At 43.0% G+C, this 22728-nt stretch overlaps 3 protein-coding genes across 3 annotated transcripts; 2 read left to right on the top strand and 1 right to left on the bottom strand.

Annotated features, from left to right (window-relative positions):
• Window positions 1-5271: 5271 nt before the first annotated feature.
• On the top strand, window positions 5272-7952 carry cbx8a (chromobox homolog 8a (Pc class homolog, Drosophila)). Its single transcript, XM_073493577.1, has 5 exons — window positions 5272-5416; window positions 5538-5581; window positions 5995-6060; window positions 6485-6551; window positions 6957-7952. The coding sequence occupies exons 1-5, from the start codon at window positions 5348-5350 to the stop codon at window positions 7779-7781; spliced, it is 1071 nt and encodes a 356-aa protein (XP_073349678.1). The 5' UTR covers window positions 5272-5347; the 3' UTR covers window positions 7782-7952.
• Window positions 7953-10553: 2601 nt separating this feature from the next.
• LOC141018881 (meteorin-like protein) lies at window positions 10554-15049 on the top strand. The gene is made up of 5 exons (XM_073493613.1): window positions 10554-10636; window positions 11115-11491; window positions 11787-11795; window positions 13646-13705; window positions 14727-15049. The coding sequence occupies exons 1-5, from the start codon at window positions 10554-10556 to the stop codon at window positions 15047-15049; spliced, it is 852 nt and encodes a 283-aa protein (XP_073349714.1).
• A 3503-nt stretch (window positions 15050-18552) lies between these two features.
• Window positions 18553-20717, bottom strand: aqp8b (aquaporin 8b). The gene is made up of 5 exons (XM_073494838.1): window positions 20452-20717; window positions 19599-19725; window positions 19085-19299; window positions 18686-18820; window positions 18553-18595 (listed from the first exon to the last, which is right to left on the bottom strand). Exons 1-5 carry the CDS (start codon window positions 20715-20717, stop codon window positions 18553-18555), a joined length of 786 nt encoding a protein of 261 aa, XP_073350939.1.
• Between the last annotated feature and the right edge of the window lie 2011 nt (window positions 20718-22728).

The raw sequence follows: 22728 nt of genomic DNA, 5'->3' as shown, positions 1-22728 counted from the left end.
GTTGCATAATCACAAACGATCCTGCACAAAGGGCCCTCTGTCTTGCGTAACTGCACCGGCCACTTGTATTATTAAAACACTGCCCATGCATTATTTTTCTATTGTAGCTCGACCCCGAGCAGGAATGTAAACACACAACATCACTGGAGGAGGGCAGGGGAAGGCCGTTATGCAATTCTCAGGCTGTATGGAGAAGAAAGGGCTTCATGGAGGGTGAATGTTCGGCTTTACAAGTGCGCGCAGTGCTGCACAATGCGCCAGGGAAGGGCGTCAATTATGTGCCATTTAAATATAATGTGTCTGCAATATGCTTCGTGGCATGTCCAGAACATTGGGTAAGTTGTTATAAAAGGCTTTGTTTTTCTCGTTAAAAGGCGTGTGTCACCATGACACAGCACTTCTCCCAGCATGGTTATCAAACTGTAAAATTCAGACCTTGAAGACGCAGATACACACACACACACACACACACACACACACACACACACACACTGGCTCAGCCTTTGTGAAGGATCTTTAAATAGACTTTTCATGACATTTCCAAATGCCGTGTGACCTTCTTTCAGTATTTGGGAGGATCGTCGGAAGGCCTGTGGCTGCAGGAGTCTGTGGAAATGCAGACATAACTTGTTGTGCTGTTCTACTGGAATCTCAAGCTGCAGTCTTGAATGACTTGAATGATAGAAAGGCCCAGGAATGTGTGTGTGTGTGTGTGTGTGTGTGTGTGTGTGTGTGTGTGTGTGTGTGTGTGTGTGTGTGTGTGTCATGGGAGTTGCCTATCAAAGAATGCGGACAGGGAAATCTTTACAAGTAATAAAACAAGGAGTAAAGTGTTTTACATGTTGAGTCACACTCTCTAAATTATATAAATCACCAGTGCTGCTTCAGGAGTTGAAGTGAAACGAAGCACGCCACAGTTTTTCGAGCGTTTCCAGTTATTTTCCAAACGAAATCTTCTCTCTGAACTCCTCTGTGATCTGGATTTTGTTGCCAGCTCAGTCACTTCTCTTAGAAATTGCGTCTGCAGGTTTCCTTGGCATGGAAATGCGTAAAAATCGACATTCAAAGAAAATGATTTTCTGCTCCTGGAGGCCAATTACTTTAAAAGATCTGAATATCATCCAAGATTTCACAAGAATCACTTTAACTTCTACATTTGACTCATTCTCGACCTTTAAACTCATTTCACCGCTGAATAAATACATCTGAACTCATTTTCTTCTCTGTTGTGACTCGTTTATTAGAATAACCCGCTTACATTACGAATATCGCCGACAGTGTCCACTTTATAACCTAAATAAATGTATGAATGAACAAACAAAGAACGCATTTTCGTTGTTATTTGGGATGTGTGAGCTGCTGGAGTCTAGAAAGAGCAAAAAAATACGACATTAATCCAAACGGGCCCCTGGGAGACTGTCTGCCAGCCACAGCCACGCATTACTTCACACATTTTCTCCAAAACTATATCACTCGATATGGCACGTCTCTCTCTCTCTCTCTCTCTCTCTCTCTCTCTCTCTCTCTCTCTCTCTCTCTCTCTCTCTCTCTCTGTGTGTGTGTGTGTGTGTGTGTGTGACGGCTGTATCTCTGTGGGCCTTTGATGGCCGTGCACCAACTATGCGAGTCAGTCAAGCAGCAGTAGGAAACTGAAACATCGTTGGGCAGGAGGGGGACATATTTATAGACCAAGTGTGATGTTTCACATTCCCCCTTTATCATCGTGCCCACCAGCAGCCTGCACAGTGTCGCTTACACACAGTGCAGCCTCGCAGGATCGTGTCACCAAGCGGGATCGGTTGGCTGATTTAAAGCCCTGTTGTGTGACCCGGCGGAGGCCTGTGACTCACAAAATCAAATGGTTCTCAAGAGAAAGATGTTTTAAAATTAAAAATAAAAAAATGAAAGGAGGCTGCCGTTAATTGTGAGATCTCTTTGCTGGGTTTCTCTCCAAATAAAGGCTTTTGTAAAGGGATTGCTTTCAGTTCTTTATCTAAACACAAATAGACCTCACCTAAAAACCCAGAATAGTTATAGTGAGAAATGAGAGCTGGTGGTGAGGTGGTGGTGGAGGTGGGGGGTTGTAGAAAGGATGCTGTCTAATTCGTGCACACTTTAAAGCTCGATGGTTTTGTGTCTTTTTTTGTTATTTCTGTCTGAGCCACCTTCAGCACAAAAATGTCGCCCCGGTAAAGTAGGACAGTGAACAGCGAGCTGTGTGCAGCAGTTGCCCAGAAACCAGAGAGCCAATAATGTTCTCACAGAGCCAGCACTGTTTATTCATGTACGGCTGTCGCCATTGCGGCTCCTGCAGACTCACTTTTCATCGAGTCGCAGCCAAATATGGAGAGAACCGCAGTGTGCGAGGCGAGGCGAGGCGAGGCGAGGCGAGGCTGCCTCCTCTCCCCGCCGTCTATCTGTCTCTCTGAACACAAACCGTGCAGGCTAGAGCCATTATAGCACCGACAGGAAATGTCGGTCTACAGCCTATGACTATCAAAATGGTGGTTCATATTTCGACGGCAGCCACAACGCATCTTTTGTCCGCGGCGAGCCCGCCTTTGTGCGCTCAGCAGCGGGGACAGTGTGAACGCACAGCCCAGCAGCAGATGTATCCTTCAGTGCGCGGGCTATCTCTTTTAACACGAGCAGATCAGATGAGATCTGCCCGCACCCCTGCACAGGACACACTCCCGCCCTGCATGTGCTGCCATTTCTTTTTTTTTTTTTTACACACACACACCTGCTTTCAGCCATCCGAAATCTAATTAACCCGGCGAGCCAATTAAAATCCTGCCTTTTTTAATTCCTGGAGCCATTTATGGTAAATATCAAGTCAGGATTTCAGGGTTTTACGCGACAAAACGAAGAGCGCACATCAGGAGATGTGGAGAGGAACACATTTGTAGGTGGTGTTTGTCAATAATACTGAGAATATTTGGTGATTTGGTGTCAAATAACTGTAAAGATTTCTCTCAAAGTGTCACCTCGTCTTTTAAAATCACCACAGCGGCCGAGACATTTCGTCTGGCAAACGGAAATGTGTGGCCCCGCAGCGCAGCCCCAGCATCACACACACACACACACACACACACACACACACACACACACACACACACACACACACACACACACACACACACACACACACACACACACCTGTGATTCTGAAGTGACTTTTCAATTTTCTAGTGGATGAGCTCTTACAGGCCTTTGCAGGACAGGATGCCCTCTGTGATTGTGCTCATTTTCAATGGACAAGCTATAAAAGAAGACGAGTTCAAGCCTGGCAGTGAACATAATGTGTTTCCAGAGTCGGGCCAGAGCTCAAATGTGTTTAAACCACTGAAAAAATATATAAAAATTCATTTTTTGTTTTTTTGTTTTTTTACCTTCCGTTCAGCTCAGGTGACCGGATGATGTGGGTGAAGACATGGAGGCTTTTGCAAGATGAAAAAAATAAATAAATAAGAATGCAGATCTTTCTCTTGATCTCACGATTTCTGCCAAATTTATTATCATTGTATTTAATTTTCATTATTCAAATTAAAATGTAAAGCTCGTGAATGTAGAAAATTGCGTCTGAGGCCTCCAGAAATTGAAGTTACACCTCCTTCACTCCTTTCCCCCTCATCTGTTTATTATTAATTTGTGTGATTAATATTCCGAGTGGAGGTTGTGGCTACTCAAAGCCTGGGCAAATAATAATAATAATAAAAATGATAATAATAATAATAATAATTTGCTACTGACTATGTTTAAAATATTCTAAGTCCTTCGATTTATTTGTGAGTATCAGCCAGAAATAATAAATAAAAACATAATAATACTTCTACTACTAATAATAATAATTTTTAAATTTCTTTTTTTTTTTTAAAGTTTCCAAACTCTGTTTACAAACAACATCTGTACATTTTTTTTCCTAGAGACAACAGGCCCTCGTGGACATATTTATACAAGAAGATTAAATTAAATCAAATCTTTATTCTCTCTTGATGCAGAAAACGTCTCCCACTGATCACAAAAATAAAGTTTTCTCTCAGCATCTTTAATATTTTTTACATTAATCACTTCAGCAGGTTTTAAAAATGTCATTTAAATTTAGCCAAACTTAAATTTTTAGATACATCAGACTTCACTCTGCTGAGAAAAGTCCAGAAAACCAAATAAAGTTCCAGCTTGAATAAAATCATTCACCCTCTTTGGAATAAAAACTGTTCTAACAGCTGTGAACACTTTTTTATTTATTATTATGCTTGTTTTGTGAGTGAAGCAGACGATATTAAAGAAGTCGTTTTGGAACCATATTTGCTTCACATTTTATTCATCTTCTAAAAATCTCAAATCAAATCCGACTTCTCTTTACAGTTTAAGTGCGATAAATGGATCAAAAATATATATAGTAACACATCAGGAACGATCATTAGAAGAAGATCGACCAGAAACATATTTATTTTTGAGTTTCTTTCTCCTCATCCGTTTCTTCTGTCTGCGCAATCTTCGTGCGCTTCAAACTGAATAAAGTGCGCAGTCAGTGTGCCAAATGTCCAGTTACGCATGGTTTGATATTACACGGACGGGCCCTTTTATTTTCATATTCAGCACCGTGAACCCGAAACGGCTGAATTTGTAAAAGAAACTGTGCTGTCGTAGATTTTATGAAATACATTTTAAACAATCAATAATGAACGTATAGAGTAATCAAAACGTGCGGGTGAGGCGTGTCTGAGGGCAAAGTTTTGCGTTAAGTATCAGAAATGGTATTTAAGTTCCCATTTAATATATTTTAACGCATCGGTTTCTAATCATGAGGATATTATTTCGACTTTAATTGTTGAGTTACGCTTGTTTGTAGCTGTAGAGATAATATTTGGAGATGTTTTGTGTGAGAGGGCTGTGCCTGAGGGGGAAATCTCCTCACTCTCCTCTCTCGCTGGCTTCATCTCTCATTTAAAAAAATAAATGCTTGTGAAATTAAAACTATATTTCTTTTTTGACTCCCGCTCCACGGATCCCCCTCCCTCCGGGACCTCAGGGGGGTCCGCGGATCCGCTCCGGGAGCCTCTGACTCCGCTCGTCCCTCTGTGCCAGACATTCCTGTGCAGCAGCCAGAGCAGCGGGACTCCTCCCCTCCGCGCACAGAGCCGGAGCACGTAGCAACAACTGAGCCAATGTGCTCCACCGCGATCCGTCCTACCGACTGCGGTGCCTGGCAACAGAAAAAGACGTGATGACGTCCTCCCCAGATTGCGTATTATGGGATGTGCGGAATTAAACAACCCGAAGAGGACGCGGGGAAGCCAAAAATAATAAAAGAGACAGAAATAAACGAGGTGCATGGTGAATCATGGAGCTCTCGGCTGTTGGTGAGAGCGTCTTCGCAGCCGAGTCCATCATTAAACGGAGAATCAGACGGGTATTCGCTGCCTTTTTCACCCACAGCCTGTGTCTCCACACCTATTACGCAACCATTTGTCTGTGCAGCGCCGACAGGCGATCCTCTGATAACCTGAATGTGTTTCGGATCTGTTTTGCAGGGTCGCTGGGAATATCTCGTGAAATGGAAGGGCTGGTCTCAGAAGTGAGTATAATCTCCGAGGCTGTGAAGGACAGCGCTCCATCCTGGCCGCTCGCACAACTGCACCACCTCACACTGTGTCGCTTCTCAGCTTGTGGATGTTTTTTTTTTCCCTAATCATATCTGCTCTGCGTGTTGTAGTGCAGTTTAGTGTGTGTCAGCTGGCTTGTGCGCAGCAGTCAGGGGGTTGTAAATGTGTGAGCTGCAGCCCGCTGGGATGTATCAAAGTCCACAGTAGCGTTAGCAATGGCTGGGTTCACCATGCGTCACTGTCCGCTACGTAGTCTGTAATTATTGCAGCGCACGCAGAGAGATCGCCTTGATAAAAGTGTTAAACCGTGCGTGTGAGAGCTTTGACATGTGGTCAGATCGCCGTGTGGTAACGCACACCTCTCCCCCTCCTCGTTGTGATGAAGGTACAGCACTTGGGAGCCGGAGGAAAACATTCTGGATGCACGACTCTTCGCCGCCTTCGAGGAGAGGTGAGGGTTTGACAGCGCAGCAGTAGGCCGCTCCGCAGAACCGGGACGGCACCGCGCACTCTGCGCTCCAAAACAAGTCCTTAAAATTAAGACACGAAGCGTGTGTTTGAATCTTTTACACCTTCAGTGTGCGTCAAGGAAGTGGTTACAAGTGCGAGTGGAGCGAGATGATTCCGTTTAGCTGCGAGGTGTGAGGTTATTCTGGCACCACAAACAGGTCATCTGCTTCTCTCAGACATGTTTCTCATTTTATTTGAACTTAATTCGAACAAAAAGTTTCATAAAAAGTGGAGAAATCTCGCTCCGTTCGGCAGCTTGGCACTTACTTGTAATAAATAGATTTTCCGATTAAAAATGACACAATATGAATACATATCTGTAACCTGCTGTTAACACGAATCTTTGAATGATTTTCCTTCATCAGGGAGCGCGAACGGGAGCTGTTCGGGCCCAAAAAGAGGGGACCCAAACCTGAGACATTTCTCTTGAAGGTGAGTGAGTCGTTTCTTGTTTTCATCTCATCTTGTCGCCTTTCTCATGCGGCGATGAATCATTTCCATCTCAAGACATCTCCGGTTTTTACTCATTTCGAAACTGTCTGGCTGTTTCAGACCTCCATACAAACTAGTAAAATCACAACTGAAACGAAATTTACCCGTGATTTTAATCAGGTTAGGTCGGGTGCTGTGTTTACACATTTTTTTTTTTTTAGAAACCTTTATAAAGGCCTGTTACACGTATCCTTGATTAGAAAAACCGGAGCTGTAGGACGAGGCCTTCAGTGCAGCCAAACAGATCTCCAGCTGCTTCTCTTAAACCTTTACATTTCCTCAGGAGGCTTAAATTTCCATCTCTGGGAAACCTCCTCTCATAAACCTCATTTGCTCTGTCCTCAGGCCAAAGCCAAAGCCAAAGAAAAGACGTATGAATTTAGAGGAGAGGCTCCCAGGGGGATCCAGGTTTCCTATCCCATCCCGGAGCCTGTCATAACACCGAGGGCTCGGGAGGGTTTACGCGCCGTGGTTCCCACCATCTTCCCCCCGAGCGCGGTCAACAGAGGGGAGAGCTTCCACGTCAGACCACCGGAGCCGGAGAGGAGGCCCAGGCCGGCTCCAGCAGCTGCATTGACACACCAAGAATCCCGGGTCCCCAAAAAGAGAGGGCGCAAACCGAAGCTGCATTTACATTACGGCAGAGATGGTGGAGGCAGCTCAGCTGAGCCGTGCGTCAAACGCAGCAGGCTGCTGGAGGAGCCGCTGTCACACGGTTTGTCCAAACCCCCTCGCCGCTTGCACCACCACGGAGAAACCTCGGAGCACAGCCTCCTGCAGCTCACCAAGAGGTTCCAGGAGGAGACCACGATAACACCCAAACCCTGCAGCGAGCAGAGACACGCGGGGTTGTCCTACAGCTGCGCGTTCAATCCAGATGTGCGCAGGGGCGAGCAGGGCGGGCACAGGACTAGTTGTGTGCCTCAGCACAGGAAGCCCGAGGAGCAGCGGAGACTCCGGCAGGTGAAGGAGTGCCGCCCGGGTCCTGCTCTCATCCCCCCGCTGCAGGCCGAGGCCCTCCACGACGCGTCCGCGGGGCCAGCCTCGACCTGGACGCCTTGTTACGCCAACGTGGACGCTGTGACGGTGACCGACGTCACCATGAACTTCTTGACGGTGACGGTGAGGGAGAGCAGCACGGACAAAGGCTTCTTCAGAGGGAAGAGATGAGCTGCGGCTGGAGGTCAGAGGAGGACGACATGTGCTCATAAATATTGTTTAACAAGCTACTAACGAACATGCCTACTGTAAGACTATATTTTTTCTATGTAACTTTCCAACGTGTACATACAGATATTTAATACGCTGCTGAGAACATTAAAAATCAACGTGACATTGTGAGTTTCAGGGTGTTTTGTTGCTGCAAAAAAGGCAAAGTTCACCATTTCTTTTCCCTCTAACTGTTCAGCCACTTCATCACAATCATGCTCGTTATAAACTTTGTGGAATATTAACTTGGTTGTGACAGTTTTCTCCAATAAAACAAGAATAGAAATGTACACTTTTTTTCTTCTTCACGTTTTCAGCCACCTGAGTCTAATAAAGTTTTTGAATTGGAGGTTTTAATACGTATTTTTTCTTTCCAGGCTAATTATTGAGGATGTTTAATAATCAATAAAACGTCAAATAATCGAAATAACCAATCCCACTTGGATGTATTTGATTAATTGAAAATAAGGTGTTCAAATCTTCAATACTGGTCAAAGCCCTGAAGTGGAAACGTTTGATCGGACAGCTGAATATATATTCTTCACAGTTGTTTTGTGCAGAGGTCACAGGCTCAAAGTGGTGTTTGATTCCTGCTGAGCAAGTTTTTGTTTGTAGGAATTATTCTAACAAGGACTTTGGGGATAAAACTGAACGCATGCGAGAGAAAAGAAAAAAAATCTGCTCGTTTGGATTCATTTTTTTTAATAAAATCGTGCATTTTCTAGGTGTAGTTTTGAATGTGGAGCGACACATCTGCAGCTCTTCACGTTGTAGTGACCCCATCCAAGGGCCTGCTGTCAAGATGAATAAATCCCTCAGTACATTTATTCGATTTCTGCTCCATCCTTTTATTTTGTAAGCAGAAGTTAAAACATCTTATTGCCAACTAAAACTTCAAACACAGGCCTTTTTATTCTCTACTGAACGACTTCAAGGTGCGAGTGAGGCCTTAAGGAGAGAGCTGGTGCAGGGACGTTTGAATTAAAAGAGGGTGTAAATGATTTTAACACGATGAGGTGAAAGCATCAGTGAGACATCTGACCACAGGCGTTGACCTCTTGTAGGTTTCACTGAACGGAGCTGCGTAAAAATGTCGTTTTTAATTAAAAGATCCAGCTGAAGTCGTGATTCGTGAGTCTCCTCTTCACCTCCTTTATTTATTTATTTATTTATTTATTTTTTAAACACAGGCCTCCAGTAAATGAAGGATCCAGGCTACAGTGCGCTGATAAGAGGCCACTTCTTTCAGGCACAAAGCCTCCATTCAGTTAGATGCGCGACACATGACCCAATCTGACCAGCCGGCCCTCCTGGGAGGAGACTGCTTTCTGGCTCATCGTTTTTTAAACGTGACACTGTGGTGGAAAATGAACGTGGAGCACAGTTTTTCTGGAGATGCACTGAAGCAAAAATCGTTGCCAAAAATGTGTCAGGACAGCCGCAGTCATGTTGTGATCACGCGCGCATTTTCAAACGAGTGGTTACAGATGTGATTAAAGGTGCTACTCCTGAGAAAAGTTGTTTTTTTGACTCTCATTCCCAACTCGTCAAATAATGACGCGTCATTATTTGACGAGTTGGGAATGAGACTCAAAAAAAACAACTTTTCTTACAAGTAGCACCTTTAAAGTCCAGACTTGTGAGCAGCAGAGGCTTCTCCTGCAGCTGAGACAACATCTGGCCTAATTCTCCACATGAGTGTAATTTACTCCATGACACACAAACCAAGCCAAACCCCTTTGATGTGACGCTGCAGGGCCTTTATATATAAATATATATATATTTATATACCAGCTGAACCTTGAGAGGAGCTGCAGCCCGGCCGGGCCTGCTGGTTACGCTCCACAGAGTTTCACCTCCACAAGATGTCGCCACCAGCAAGACCTTGAAACGGTGCCAAATTATTTTAGCACAAAGGACCCCTGCAGGTTGAAATGCAAGCGGGGCAACTCATCCTCGGTGGATTAATCGCTGGTGAAAGCTGCTTCCAGTTTGTATGAGCGGCTGTTGAGTTACAGCCTCCTCCTGCGGGCGTGGGCCGGTCCTCCAGATGTGGGGGGCGGGCGGAGGGGGGGAGGGGGAGTGTGCGGTGCATCATCCCGCCACTAGATGAAGCTCGAGCACAGAAACACACGTTTTTTTTATATATATATATTTTTCCCCCTTTGATTTTTTTTCCTCATTTTTTTTTATTCATGTGGCCTACTTCTGAGACGATCCTCACTGCTCTTACAGCAGAGTTAATGATTTAGAGCGTGACTATTAGAAGGAGGGATTATATGATCATTTACTCAGATGTTTTGGTTTTTTTCTTCCTGTAGATGATGATAAAAAAATGTATGATAAATGAAGTGAAGCATAGCTCGACTGCGGTGTGAATGGAGGCGCACTGGTGTTAACAGATGGCTGCAGGCTTTCAGTCCGATCGTGTCTTTAGAGAGCAGAGACAAAGACCTGCGGAGGCCGGCAGCCCTCAACAACTGGATCAATCCTAATTGGGCAAAGAGAGGGGGAGAGAGAGGGGAGAGAGAGAGAGAGAGAGAGAGAGAGAGAGAGAGAGAGAGAGAGAGAGAGAGAGAGAGGCTGAGCCATCATCGGGCTGCAGCAGACAGACAGTCAGTCCGCTGCACCTCTCTCCATTACAGCTCAAGTCTTCCACAGACTCTCCAGCCGTGATGCGCCTCCGGCCACTTCTGTCTGTGTTTTGGGGATGTTTGTCTCTGTGTGGTTGAGATGTTGAGGTTGGTTATTCTGATGTACATGCTGGGTCTTCAGCTGCGGCACTGCGCGGCTGATCTCTGCAACTGGACCGGGAGGTGAGGAACAACTTCTTCAATTTCAACTTAAAGAGGGAAAATGACGTCAAATAGTAAAAAGGAAAACTGTCAATTTAAAAGGCAACGCTTCTAATGTTAATAAATACTCTACAGAGCGGTTAAAAGCCATTTAAAAATGCAAAAATACATTTTTTAAAAACTTAATGATAAGAAAAAACTTTCTTTTTGGCTCTTTAACATTTATATCTGCTCATTTTTGTTAATTATTATTATTGCCAAGAAACACACGAGCATGTATTAATGAATTATTTACATTTATAACCACAAAAAATAAAGGATAAACCAGCCAATGTAGTCTTTTACAACCTGAAGCCTATACAATTCTTATTGTATTGTATTGTATTCTTAAAAAGACTCAGTAATGATTTGTTAAACACTGTGAACGACATTAATAACAGCAGCAGTCATTTGCAACAGTAGTTAATGTGATTTCATCGGTTTTCTCCGCCGGATCCAGCGGCTTTGCGGCTGCTGTCGACTCCAGGATCGTCCTCCAGGTGCGGCTGCGCTGCACAGAGGGCTCAGTCAGGTGGATCTACCCGGGCCAGGCTCTCCGGGTGGTCCTGGAGCCCAACTTGTCCTCCGCCCGGCGCACCACCGTGTGCATCAAGCCGTCCCCCTCTCTCCGAGGAGCCAGCGTGTTCATTGAACGCTCCGGGGAGCTCGAGCTGCTGGTGACGGGCGGCGGCGGCGGGCGGCCCGAGCAGCAGGTGTTCTGTTTCCGGGCGGACGGTCCGCACAGGCCCGTCATCTACCTCCAGTCCAGCCCGCAGAGTGATGGAGCCTGGAGCAGACGCACGATGGGCTTCAGATACGAACTGCTGGGAAACAGGAGCGCTGCACCAAACCTGGGCCAGAGCGGGCTGCAGAGTGAGTAGAGCCTCTAAAGTCCTACATAGATGCATTCAGTACCACTCCAGTAAGACAACTTACTATAGGCCTATGTTGTAATAAATAATAATACATAATTAACTAAAGCTTTAAAGATATAATAAAGCCAATTTTCAGGTTGCCAGGTTGTGAGAAATCCCTTTTACCGATTGGGCCTCATGACCACTAAAGAATGGTTGCTAAAACCAACAAGTATAACTTCCTTATTAATTAATATAAACGATAAACTCAATGAAAGGGATTTACTGTTATTATGATTGATAAAGGGATGAATTGCATGCAAATAAGCTATTAATTAAACGTTTAAAGTGTATGTGCCTGATTAGAAAGTTTGGTTGATGCAGATCAGTACTAAGTAGATGCAGTAACAAATAGCATAATTAATGGTTAATGAATAATTAACCAAAGCTTCATAGATCAGTTATAGGCCATTAAGGACCAACAGTTAAATCCCTTTAGTGATGGGATTGTATAACAACTTAACTCAGTGGGGCTGCAGAGGATCAGGACCAAAATCCATTTCTTAACAACTCATTAAGAGTTTATTGATGGATTCTTCTGTTATTAATGATTAAAAACTGCTTGATAAAGCATCAGTGCATGCTATTAAGATATTAGTTACTACTTATAGACACTTAATAAAGGCTGCCTTATTAGAAAGTGCCTCTTATTTTGGTTCGTAAAGATCAGTCCTAAATAGATGCATATGTACGTATGGTACCTCTCCCCCATTATGAGTTGTATCAATGTCGTTATTAATGGTTAATAAATCATTAACTAAAGCCTTATAGATCAGTTATAAGTCATTAATAAGACCAATTTTAAGTGATGGGGTGACCTGTGTGATCTAGAGGAGCTGCAGAGGATTATGGCCAAAATCCATTCATTATCAGCTTAATAAGCATTTATAAATGATGATGATGACAGGCTTAACTGCTTTATTACCAATTAGGAATAATAAACATCTGTTATGAATGATTTATAACTGATCGCTAAAGTATAATGCATGCTAATAAACCATTATTTACTACATACAAACCCTTTATAAAGTGAGCCTTAATTGAGAGTGGCATCAAATTTGTAATACAATTTTTAAACCATTTGCAAGTCAACCAGTCCTAAATCCTTGAAAAGAAGCAAATTTGCAATAGCTGCAACCATGTACACGCATGCATCCGTGTGATCTTGCATCCACTGACACACAACCTCACAAACATCAACCACCACACCAAATTTCAGCCTCCTTAGGCGAAAAAGTGTGGCTGCCAAAAGGGCTGGGAAATCTTCGCGGACTGACCAATCGATTTACCAACCAACAGAGCAGGCTACAGAGCTGCTGGTCACAGCTAAAAAATAAGTGGTTGTGTAATTACAGAGCCCGATCATGCTGACTGGAGCATGCAGCTGCTGGTCATTCCTGTGTTTTGTCTGGCTGTCTGGTTTCTATCAGGGGACAAAGCAGCAGGGACAGAGCAGACCACAGGGCGGCTGAAGGGCAACGGGCCAAGGAGCCTGAATTGAGACGGCAAATACTTTGCAGATTCCTTGCATGCCTTTTCATTGTGTGTGTCTGTTTATTAGCATTTATCCATGTGTGCGGCCCTGTCCCTGCGTGGTGATGTCATTCTGTGTCCATAATAGACAGCTGCTGGTTTATCTTTTCTGCATTGGCAGTCCGGTAGAAGTGTTTGACTCCTGCAGCCTCCTGCGTTGGCACTGGGTCATTCAATTAGGTCGATACAATAGGAGTCAAACACAGGGTCAAGACGAGTGAGGGTTTTTTTTTATCCGTAGGCAGACACTTAAATGAGCAGCATTCCTTCATCTAACCCCTGGTTTCTCCACTCTTTGATGAGAGGAGTCGGTATGTGTGTCAGATTTTTAGGTCAGTGAAGTGGGAGGGAGGAGATGTGACACCCATCTATCAGTCAGTGTCAGTGATAGAGCCTTGGGTCATATGGTGTAGGAGAGGGTGATTATGCTTGACAGAAAACAGTGGGAAAAATAGGAACCTGACAAAATGATTTGCTGCAGGTTTTCATCATCTTAATCATAACTTCCTTCCTCATTTTCTGAACCGATTTTCTGCTCCCACAGCTTCATGCCGACCCTGCAACGACACAGAACTCCTCATGGCCGTCTGCAACAGTGACTTCGGTGGGTACATAATAATTTGTCTTTACAAACAACAAGATTTGTTTCTTACTGTTCTTTTTAAACACACTGACAGAGCACCATTAAGTTCCTACTCAGATTTATGGGTACAGTGGCCCCGAGAGCTCAATGCACTGGAACTTGAGGAAACATGTTATAGACATAATAAAAGCCAACCATGAACACATCATCACCAATTTGATAACACATGTGTAACACATGAGAAAATAAAAGTTAGCTAGTTAGCTGAGTTAGCCATGCAGTAAGCGGTCCAGACTGGGAGCTCGGAGTGGTTTAATGAGAAAGGACAGGCCGGGGCTAGCTGCACAGCATGCTAACCTAGTGAGAGTAAGTATCTCTGCTCAACAATAAATAGATGTCTTTGACGTAACTTCAAAACCCTTATGTCTTCACATTCTGTTAATAATCAGCGTTAATTTTTGAATTTTTACATGCATATCGCACCTTTAAAGCAATGTAATTCACTGTGGAGGCTAAAGTGTGAGAAGCTGAAGGAGAGCATGAATGAGATTTGGTCTGAGCAAACACTGTGAGATAAGTATCGGATGAAAATAAGCTTAAAAGGTCCTGACGTAACTGCTTCCAAGCGAGAGTGAAGAGTGAAGTAATAGTTGCATCAAAAGGACATTAATGGACAATAAATCTCAGTTTTTGAAAATAATTTTGTACATTCACTGATTCATGTATTGAACAATGTACGCACATGTATTTTATTTAAGTTTTTGCATAACGTTGAAATCCTCTACGATCTTAAAAACTCTTCTTATGGCCTGGTAAATGTGGAGAAAGCAGCAGCTCTGCTGGTGGTGCAGAGGAGGTCAAACAGATTTGGGGGGGCAACAATAAATCCAGTGGGATTAATGGCCCAAAGGAGAAAAAGAAAGACAAAGAAGAGAGAAAAGGAAAACATAACCTAAAGGAGATAACTTAGATTTGGAGGGAATTTCCACAGAAAATTTGTTTTTTTTCCTGATTTTTCATGTGATTTTCTTTGTTCTGTCAGTGGTTCGAGGCTCCATCAAGAACGTCTCCCACGACTCTGCACGTCAGACCTCATTGGTGGCGGTGGCGGCAGCGAGGGTGTACTGGCAGCGCAGCGGGGTGTTTGAGCAACAAGCATCCACCTCTGGGTCGTCTTGGCACGGCTGCATCCACACACTCCTGCAGTGCCACGTGCAGCCTGGGGACGGAGAGTTTCTGTTCACGGGGTCAGAACACTTTGGGGAAGCTTGGTTAGGGTGTGCCCCACGATACAAAGACTTCCTGTCTGTCTACCAGACCGCCTGGGCGGCACGCCGGAATTCCTGTGACTTCCCTTTAGACTGAGGAAGTGCGTTGTTTTAGCACCACTGAGCCCTACAGGGTCCTCACCCCTGTGCTGGCACTGTGGGATCCCTGTGATGCTGTCATGTGCCAGCAAGGTGGCATCCAGCATCACCAGCAGGGACGAAGCTGTTGAACTGCTGGTTAAAAGACACATTTGGAGGAGCAGAACAGGAGCAAACAGCAGGGCCTCCTGCACTGTGGCTCAGAGAGAGCCGGCCTTTGTCTCCATCCCATCACTGCCCTCGGTCCTGGGAGACTGAGAAGGGGTTGGGTTGCTGCGCTCTCTTTGTGCTTCTCCCAGCATCAGCCGTCGTTCACTTTGCTGGCTCTGTGTGACCCTCTGAACTGAGGCGGGAGGGGAGACTGAAGCACGGCCATTTGTAATTTGTCTTAGTAGAAAGGCTTGTACAGAAGTTATTTTTATTCTGATTATGTCTCATGTTGTCTATTTATAAATGTTGTACTCTACACATGATCATTAATCTAAATGTTTGTGCATCAAGGTTATTGTACTTACAATGCAAAATAAATCCTCTGAAGACTCCACTGTAGTAGTGATCACAGTCTGCTCATTTTCAAGTATGAAATACACACTCTTTGTTTTCAAAATGGCTGAAAATGATATTTTCTTTGACAATTTTAAATCAGAGACTCCATGAAACCTTTAAGTAATGGAGAAACTTGGTAAAAAGCTTAATTTGGCTTACTTTGACAGGACATGATTAATCAGATATGGTCTGTTTTTCGTCAGTAAGACTGAATTTTAATATTTTAACTCACCCTGGCTTGCAAGAGAAAGTTAATTTGCCATTTATCTTGACTGTAGGTTGTTCAAACAAACTCTCCAAAAATGTGATTTGTGGATATGCAGCATGCGACACGGTGATCAGTTCATTTTGATTTGATTTTTACTGTCAGATACGAATCAGAACTTTTAGCAACAAAATAAATACAAAATAAAATTCTTAACATTACAATTTTGGAGATTTCTTTTACATTTCCAAAGAGAATATGGCCAGCCCATATATCTGTGTGTGATGAAGTCTTTACAAGTGAACAGAGCTCATGAACACTGCATAAAAATCTAAATTTCATGAGGTCCTTGGGTTAATAAGAATGCTCTGGCCCCTCAAGACTCGGTGCTCTTTTTGATAGCTGCTTCGTTAAAGGCTTAAATGAACTTACACCCCCATTTCCCATCATATGCCGTATAATCTCTGCTTTTTCAGGAGGATGGGATTTAGAGCTGAAGTGTCCGACAAGCTTAGTTTGTCCCTTTTCCTTCTGCGTCCCATCTTTCCCCCTGTAATCAGATTCTTATGATAATAGGATAGCCCTACCAGAAAATGAAATACAAAATCTCCTTAGAGCAAACTCTCTGAGCACACTGAATTGGACTTTTCTTTTGAGCGGTTTGGCCCCTGCATCACTGCCTGAGAAGACAAATGGACAGATGTGGGGCCCCAAAGCCTGGGGATCCTCCCCCTCAGCCCCGCCCAGAAGACGGGAACAATTAATTGACTTTTAAAGCAACTGCTTTCTTAGCCTATTCCCCACTTCTCCTTGGCTGAGCAGGGCTCACAAATTGGTGTGTTGAACTTTTTATGAGGACTAAATAGCTGCCAATGAAAGTGTAAATGACTGTGTGGTGAATGGGGCCTGCACAAAGGCCCTGCAGTGACAAGGCCTCAGGCAGACATAATGACCATTGTCACGGCTGCTCTCATCTAGAAACCATCAGGGCTCATGAAGCCAGAGGAGGGGCGACCGCTGCCTTTACTCTCAGTCTTTTCGTGTGTTTCTGCTCTATGTTCTTGTTATTTTCTCTCTATTGCTTCTCTTTTATGGCATCTCTTATCTTTCAGATATCTCAGCTAATAAAAAACATACTTCAAGGCTTTTCTATATATAGTTTTGTGCAGTTTACACTTTATTTTATGAAGAAGACTTTATATAAAGGATGGTGCTCCAGTGACTGGATAATTTTTCAGGTTAATTTCTTTTTAACATTTGTACCTTCTGTATATTATTTAGGTATTGTGAGTGTTAATTTTATTGATGTGTATTGATGAGGTGTCTCTTTTATATATATGCAGTGTCACATGAATGTTTTTATGGCTTGTCCTTTGGTGAAACTGAAGGAAAATCTTCAGTTAGTGGACAATACATTTTTCCTAATCTTTAAAGGTACACTATGCAACTTTTTTTACAGGCTTAGCAGGCCGAGCAGACATGAATTTTAGATGTATTTTAAACCCATACATTTAAACATTTGGGGAAAACAGGCCTGTATTTTGTATTATTACTTTAACAGTGACATAGTGCATCTTTTACTATAATTATTCCAATCACATTTCTGGCACAAAAAGCTTTCGATCAATTCTAACAATCAACAGTAAAATGAAAAACATTTCCTGTGAATATCTGGAGAGGTCTTTTTGGTGTTGACATGGTTGAAGGTTGCAAAAAGAGCTTATTTTTTTTTATGTTGGCCAAAAATCAAGCTTCCCACAAACCTTTTTCATCCTACAGAAGCCCAGTTTGAAGTCTCCTCCCTCAGTATTGTCCTGAGGGGGGCACCATGTCAAATTTCCAAGCAGAAATATAGCCTCTCTGCAGGCTTTTCAAACCACACAATTCTCATCTCTGGGAATTCCAGCCGGCTCTCACAGGGCGCGAGCCCAGGAGGGCTCGGCCCGGAGCTGCTGCGTGGTGCGCCGGCAGGAGTCCACCCAGACTGGGGGGTAATTGGTTTATCCCACCGCCTGGCCTGCTTTCCCATGTGGGCCACTGCTGCGTGGAGGCCCAGGGGTACAATATGGAAACAGCATGATACCCTCCAGTGCTGAGGAGGCATTCAGCACTCCGGCTATAGAGAGCAGGCACAGGGTAGCAGGAAGACAAAGCTGAAGCAGAGATGTCTCTTGGCTTTGAAAAGATTGCCATTTGGTCTCCTTTTAACAGTGAGCAGCATTTGAAAATCTGATAATTGAATTTTGGTTCAAGCTTTTTTATAAATGTTCTTCTCAATTCAAAAGGTAATGAGTGAGAGAGCTTTTCTAAAGGTCTCCTGCACCTGGTTGAAAACTAGATTTTCCTGACGTCCTTAAATGAAACACAGAGTCAAGACGTCAGAATGACAAAACCAGAATTAAATCTCTTCGATCTGGAGTGAAGAGTTAACTCAGTTTTGCAAAACATCTACGACTCTGTTTAACTTTAACTTAACCTATAGAAGAGTGACAGGACCAGTATCACATTAACATAATCTGTAAGCTGAGAACAACACTGTATCCTGTTCACGCTCCCACGTTTGTTTCATAACCACCAAACTCAGAAACAAGGGTCAAGTCACACACATAACAGGGCCAAAAAAACAAACATAAGTATGTAAAAAAAGTTATTTTTATTGTGTAGAAAGAAAGTATAATCATGTACAAACAACGCAGTTATATTCAAATTCACTCATGATTTGTCCCCTTTAAGGTCAAGTACAGGGGACCTCATTTCAGAATGAGTCGCAGCTTCCTGTCTCCAAGCAGGAGTCTGCAAAAACAGTAAAAACACTCCATCATTTGTAATCTTTATCATCAACGTCAATCAAAAGGATAAGTATATATGTTTTGTTGCACCTACCGAACTAGCAGAGCTGCTATCAGGCCTCCTCCGATGGGTCCCACCCAGTAGACCCAGTGATAAGTCCAGTAGTTGCTCACTAAAGCTGGACCGAAGGCTCTGGCTGGGTTCATACAGGTGCCAGATACATCTCCACTGATAAAACAGACAGGTAGGAGCTATTCAGGTGAGTTTTACCTTATTTATTTAGAGAATGACGATATTTATCTGTCCTAAATGAATCACTGCAGAAATATCACACAGTCAATGTGAGATATTGCTAAAAATGCTAATTAGGTGTGATTTTTTTTAAGTGTTTCACTTGGACAAACCTCTCAAACACCATGAATGTATGAAATCATATACACAGAGTACTTTACAGCAAATGATGCCTTGTAGTCAGTCTAAACAGATGCTCACCCAGCCAAGATGTTGAAGATGACAGTACAGCCCACCATGAAGGGCACCATAGGGTTCCTGGTCTTGGCGTTGACAGCCCCCAGCAGCAACACCATGGTGATCAGGCAGGTCATGGCCACCTCTCCAAATAGAGCGCGTCCTATTTCACCGTTTGACTGCAGCAGAGCAAATGCAGCTCCTTGGGCTTTGGTGTAGTTCTCCATCGAGGTCATCGCCTGTTGACATCAATCCAGCTTTAATTCAGCACTATGTACATAGAAGAAAGTATAAGAGCTAATCCCTATCCCTAACCCCAACCCTATGTACATAGACAAGAGTATAAGAACTAACCCTAACCCTAACCCTCTAGCCCTAACCCTCTAGCCCTAACCATCTAGCCCAAACCATCTAGCCCGAACCCTCTAGCCCTAACCATCTAGCCCTAACCCTCTAGCCCTAACCCTCTAGCTCTATGTACATAGAAGTATGAGTATATGATGCATGCTTTAATGGTACAAAAATGAGACAGGTTCACCTTTGCCATAGCGGCTCCAAGCACCCCTCCAACCAGCTGACAAGCGAGGTATGGGATCACCATGTATGTGTCCAACCCTCCACATAGAAAGATGGCCAGGGTGAATGGAGGGTTGAAGTGGCCACCACTGAAGAGGCAAAAACAGAGAGAAAAAGTTTAAGGCAATGTTACAAACTTTAAAAGTGATAGAAAGTTAAGAGTTTGGGGGAATTATTCAATTTAATTCAGTTCAGTATGATTCAGTTCCATTCAAATCAATTCAATCAGTGGTTTTATTGGAAAACAGACATTTACAATACCAAAGTAAGTGTGAAACAAAAAAGCAGCGAACATAGAATACAGATCTATACAATATCATATAGCAATCATAGTGTTATATAGTATCGTACTGATATAGTACGTTTCTTTTTTCTTTTTTCTTTGAATTTGAACATTTTTCTTTTATTGAAAGAAACAAAAACAATATTATTGAATAAAAAATATATACAAATATTCATATTACATGAAACAGATTAACTCAGACTAAATGAATAAGGGTATATGGGGTATATGGGTGGCCAGGACTGATTTATTCAGATGGCTCCTCCTCTAAATATAACTCTCTAACTATCAAGAATTGTGTTATGTTGTGTGCACAGAAGCATGTAAAAGAAAAATGAACTTAAAGTAGCACAAATGTCTTATGCAACCTTGAAAAATGAGCCTTATTCTGTCCTATTTTCACATTTTTTAAAAACAATTAACTATGAAAAATGTTGTAAAATCCTAAGAATGAAAGTTTTAGATCAAATAAAATGTTGTTCATTCAATAAACTCTGCATAATATGCATCAAACACTCAAGATGAGCCTCACCTGATCTCAGCCATACAAGCCACGATGACAGCCACAGCCAGACCGTGCACCAGAGCCGGCTGCAGCCTCCCTACATTCTCCACATTCTCAATGACCGACACACAACCGATGAACACAAAGAAAGTCGTCCCCACCAGCTCGGCCAGACACGGCTGAAACACCCTCTCAAACTTGTTAGGAGGTCTGGCCGGAGGCGTCTTCACCTCTGAGGACATGAGAGACGTCCCAATTTCACCCATCTCCATCTCCATCTTCTCGTCCGTCATTCTGTCTCCGCTGAGGTGTGGTTGTGCGAGCTGAGGATGTGACACTGAGTGTGCAGCCTTGAAGGGTGCAAGCAAATATCTTTATGCCTGCTAATCACACGGACTTTGGTGTGTAGAGATAGAGTCTGGTGTTGCCCCACTGACCTGTCATAGACCCACTGACCCCTTTTTCTTAATAATCCAAGACGGTTTGTTCATCACATGCCTTCTCATGACGAAAGTGCACCTGCGAAGGTAAATATTTCATGCGTTTGCTGACAAGTTGGTGAACTGTGCCAGCACTGTTTAAAAATCAGCTAGATTATGTCAATGATTGTTCTCATGTCTTCCATGGCAGGGTTAAAGCAGGACAGAGCAGAGTCTCTGCCAAAGACTTCTTACTTAAAACATATAAGCTGTAGGTTAATATGTTTCCTCAGTAGTCATGTTTCTTAAATTCTACTGTTGATAAAACTCTAACAAAAACATCGAGAATGCAAGTCACAACTCTTGCTACATGTTTACCCGAGAGCAAAGTCTGTGCCTTGTTTTTAAGTAGGAAAAAGATGACTAACTGTGAGTTGATTTACATCGTTTCATTCTGAGGCAGATTTCACTGACTCATTAATTATTTCCCACAAGACGATCACACATTAAATGAAAAAAAAAAAAGAGCACATACATGGTGACGCAGACATCTTTATGTGGAAGATAGTAGAAAAGAAAACTTTGAATCTTTTGCTGTTCTTATAAGATACTTTGTTTATTGGATGTATGATAATCAAGATAAGTGAAGAAGTGCTTATGATGGTCAAACAAGGATCATTTTGCACAGTGGTTGAGTGAAGAAGTTGAGATGGATCAGTAGGTGGAAATATCAAACCAATGGTTGATGAGCTGCGGCCTGAGAATGAGATTTTAGGGCAACTTCCAAATGTTACGGAGACAAGCAGCAAATTAAACAGTCACGTTGAATTATCAGAGCTTTTGATTACTTCACATACACAGCATGTGGTGGTTGATAAACTATACAGCTGTGCAAGTTATTCCATGACCAGGGAGCACGGTAGGAAAATTTAGTTTCCCCCACATGTATCAAAACCCAGAGTAGATCAAAGGGGCATTATGTAGTTTTGGAGAAGAAATTCAGGCCCAGAAATATTTTCCATAAGTGAATAAACAAGCTGTTCTCAGAGGAAAATAAGGTCCCCAGAACACTGTTTGAAGCTAGAAAGGTGGCAGGGTCCGCCACATATAACAAAGTAAAACAGCATGTGACTGTGTTGTCGTTTAAGGTCAGTTTGTTTAATCAGTTTATTCAGTCATGACAACAAAGAGAGTTTGTTTATTTTGTTTGTTTGGACATAGAAAATCACTCAATGAAGATCTTTCTTTTCTGATTAAAATTTCTTTCCCAAAACTACATTATGCAACTTTAATTTAAAAAGCAACCACCCGGAGAGCTCAGACAGGGAAGGGTACAGTTGGAAATTGGAAGTTTACTCAGTATTACTTTATAAAGATATTGCAAAGATCTCTTGCAATGTGGTTGTCTTCATGTGAGTGTGACTGTCTTTAATACCTGTTCTTCTGTTTATTCTGAATTTTTGTATCATGTTTTATTTGTTGTACTTTACTATGTTGTGACTTTGTATGGCTGCTACCTTGGCTAGGTCTCTCTCGTAAAAGAGATCTTGATCTCTTCGATGTGCAAGGGTGACACAGTGTGAAAATATGCGACAAAAACTGTAGGATTTGGTCAAGGGCGTTTGGTTTCAACACTTGCATTTAGTGACAAGACTTTGAAGCAGCTCTGCAAAGGCAGAAGTGTTTGATAGGAGCAGATACCCAGGAAAATACGGACAAAATAAGTCTAATTTTATCACCACAGAAGAGAGTGTATGCTCTTTCAAAGCTGTTCAAAGCAAATCACAGGTGTGAAACTGTGCCACTAGTTGTTCTTTAACGTCAACACACCAGGACCTTGAGAAAAGTTTCAGTTCTCCACTGTGATGAACAGAAACCTTATGTT

This window comes from Pagrus major, chromosome 23 (genome assembly GCF_040436345.1).
Source record: "Pagrus major chromosome 23, Pma_NU_1.0".
NCBI classification, from domain to species: domain Eukaryota; kingdom Metazoa; phylum Chordata; class Actinopteri; order Spariformes; family Sparidae; genus Pagrus; species Pagrus major.
Note: the sequence above shows the minus strand (reverse complement) of the source record. Positions and strands in the feature narration are given on the sequence as shown.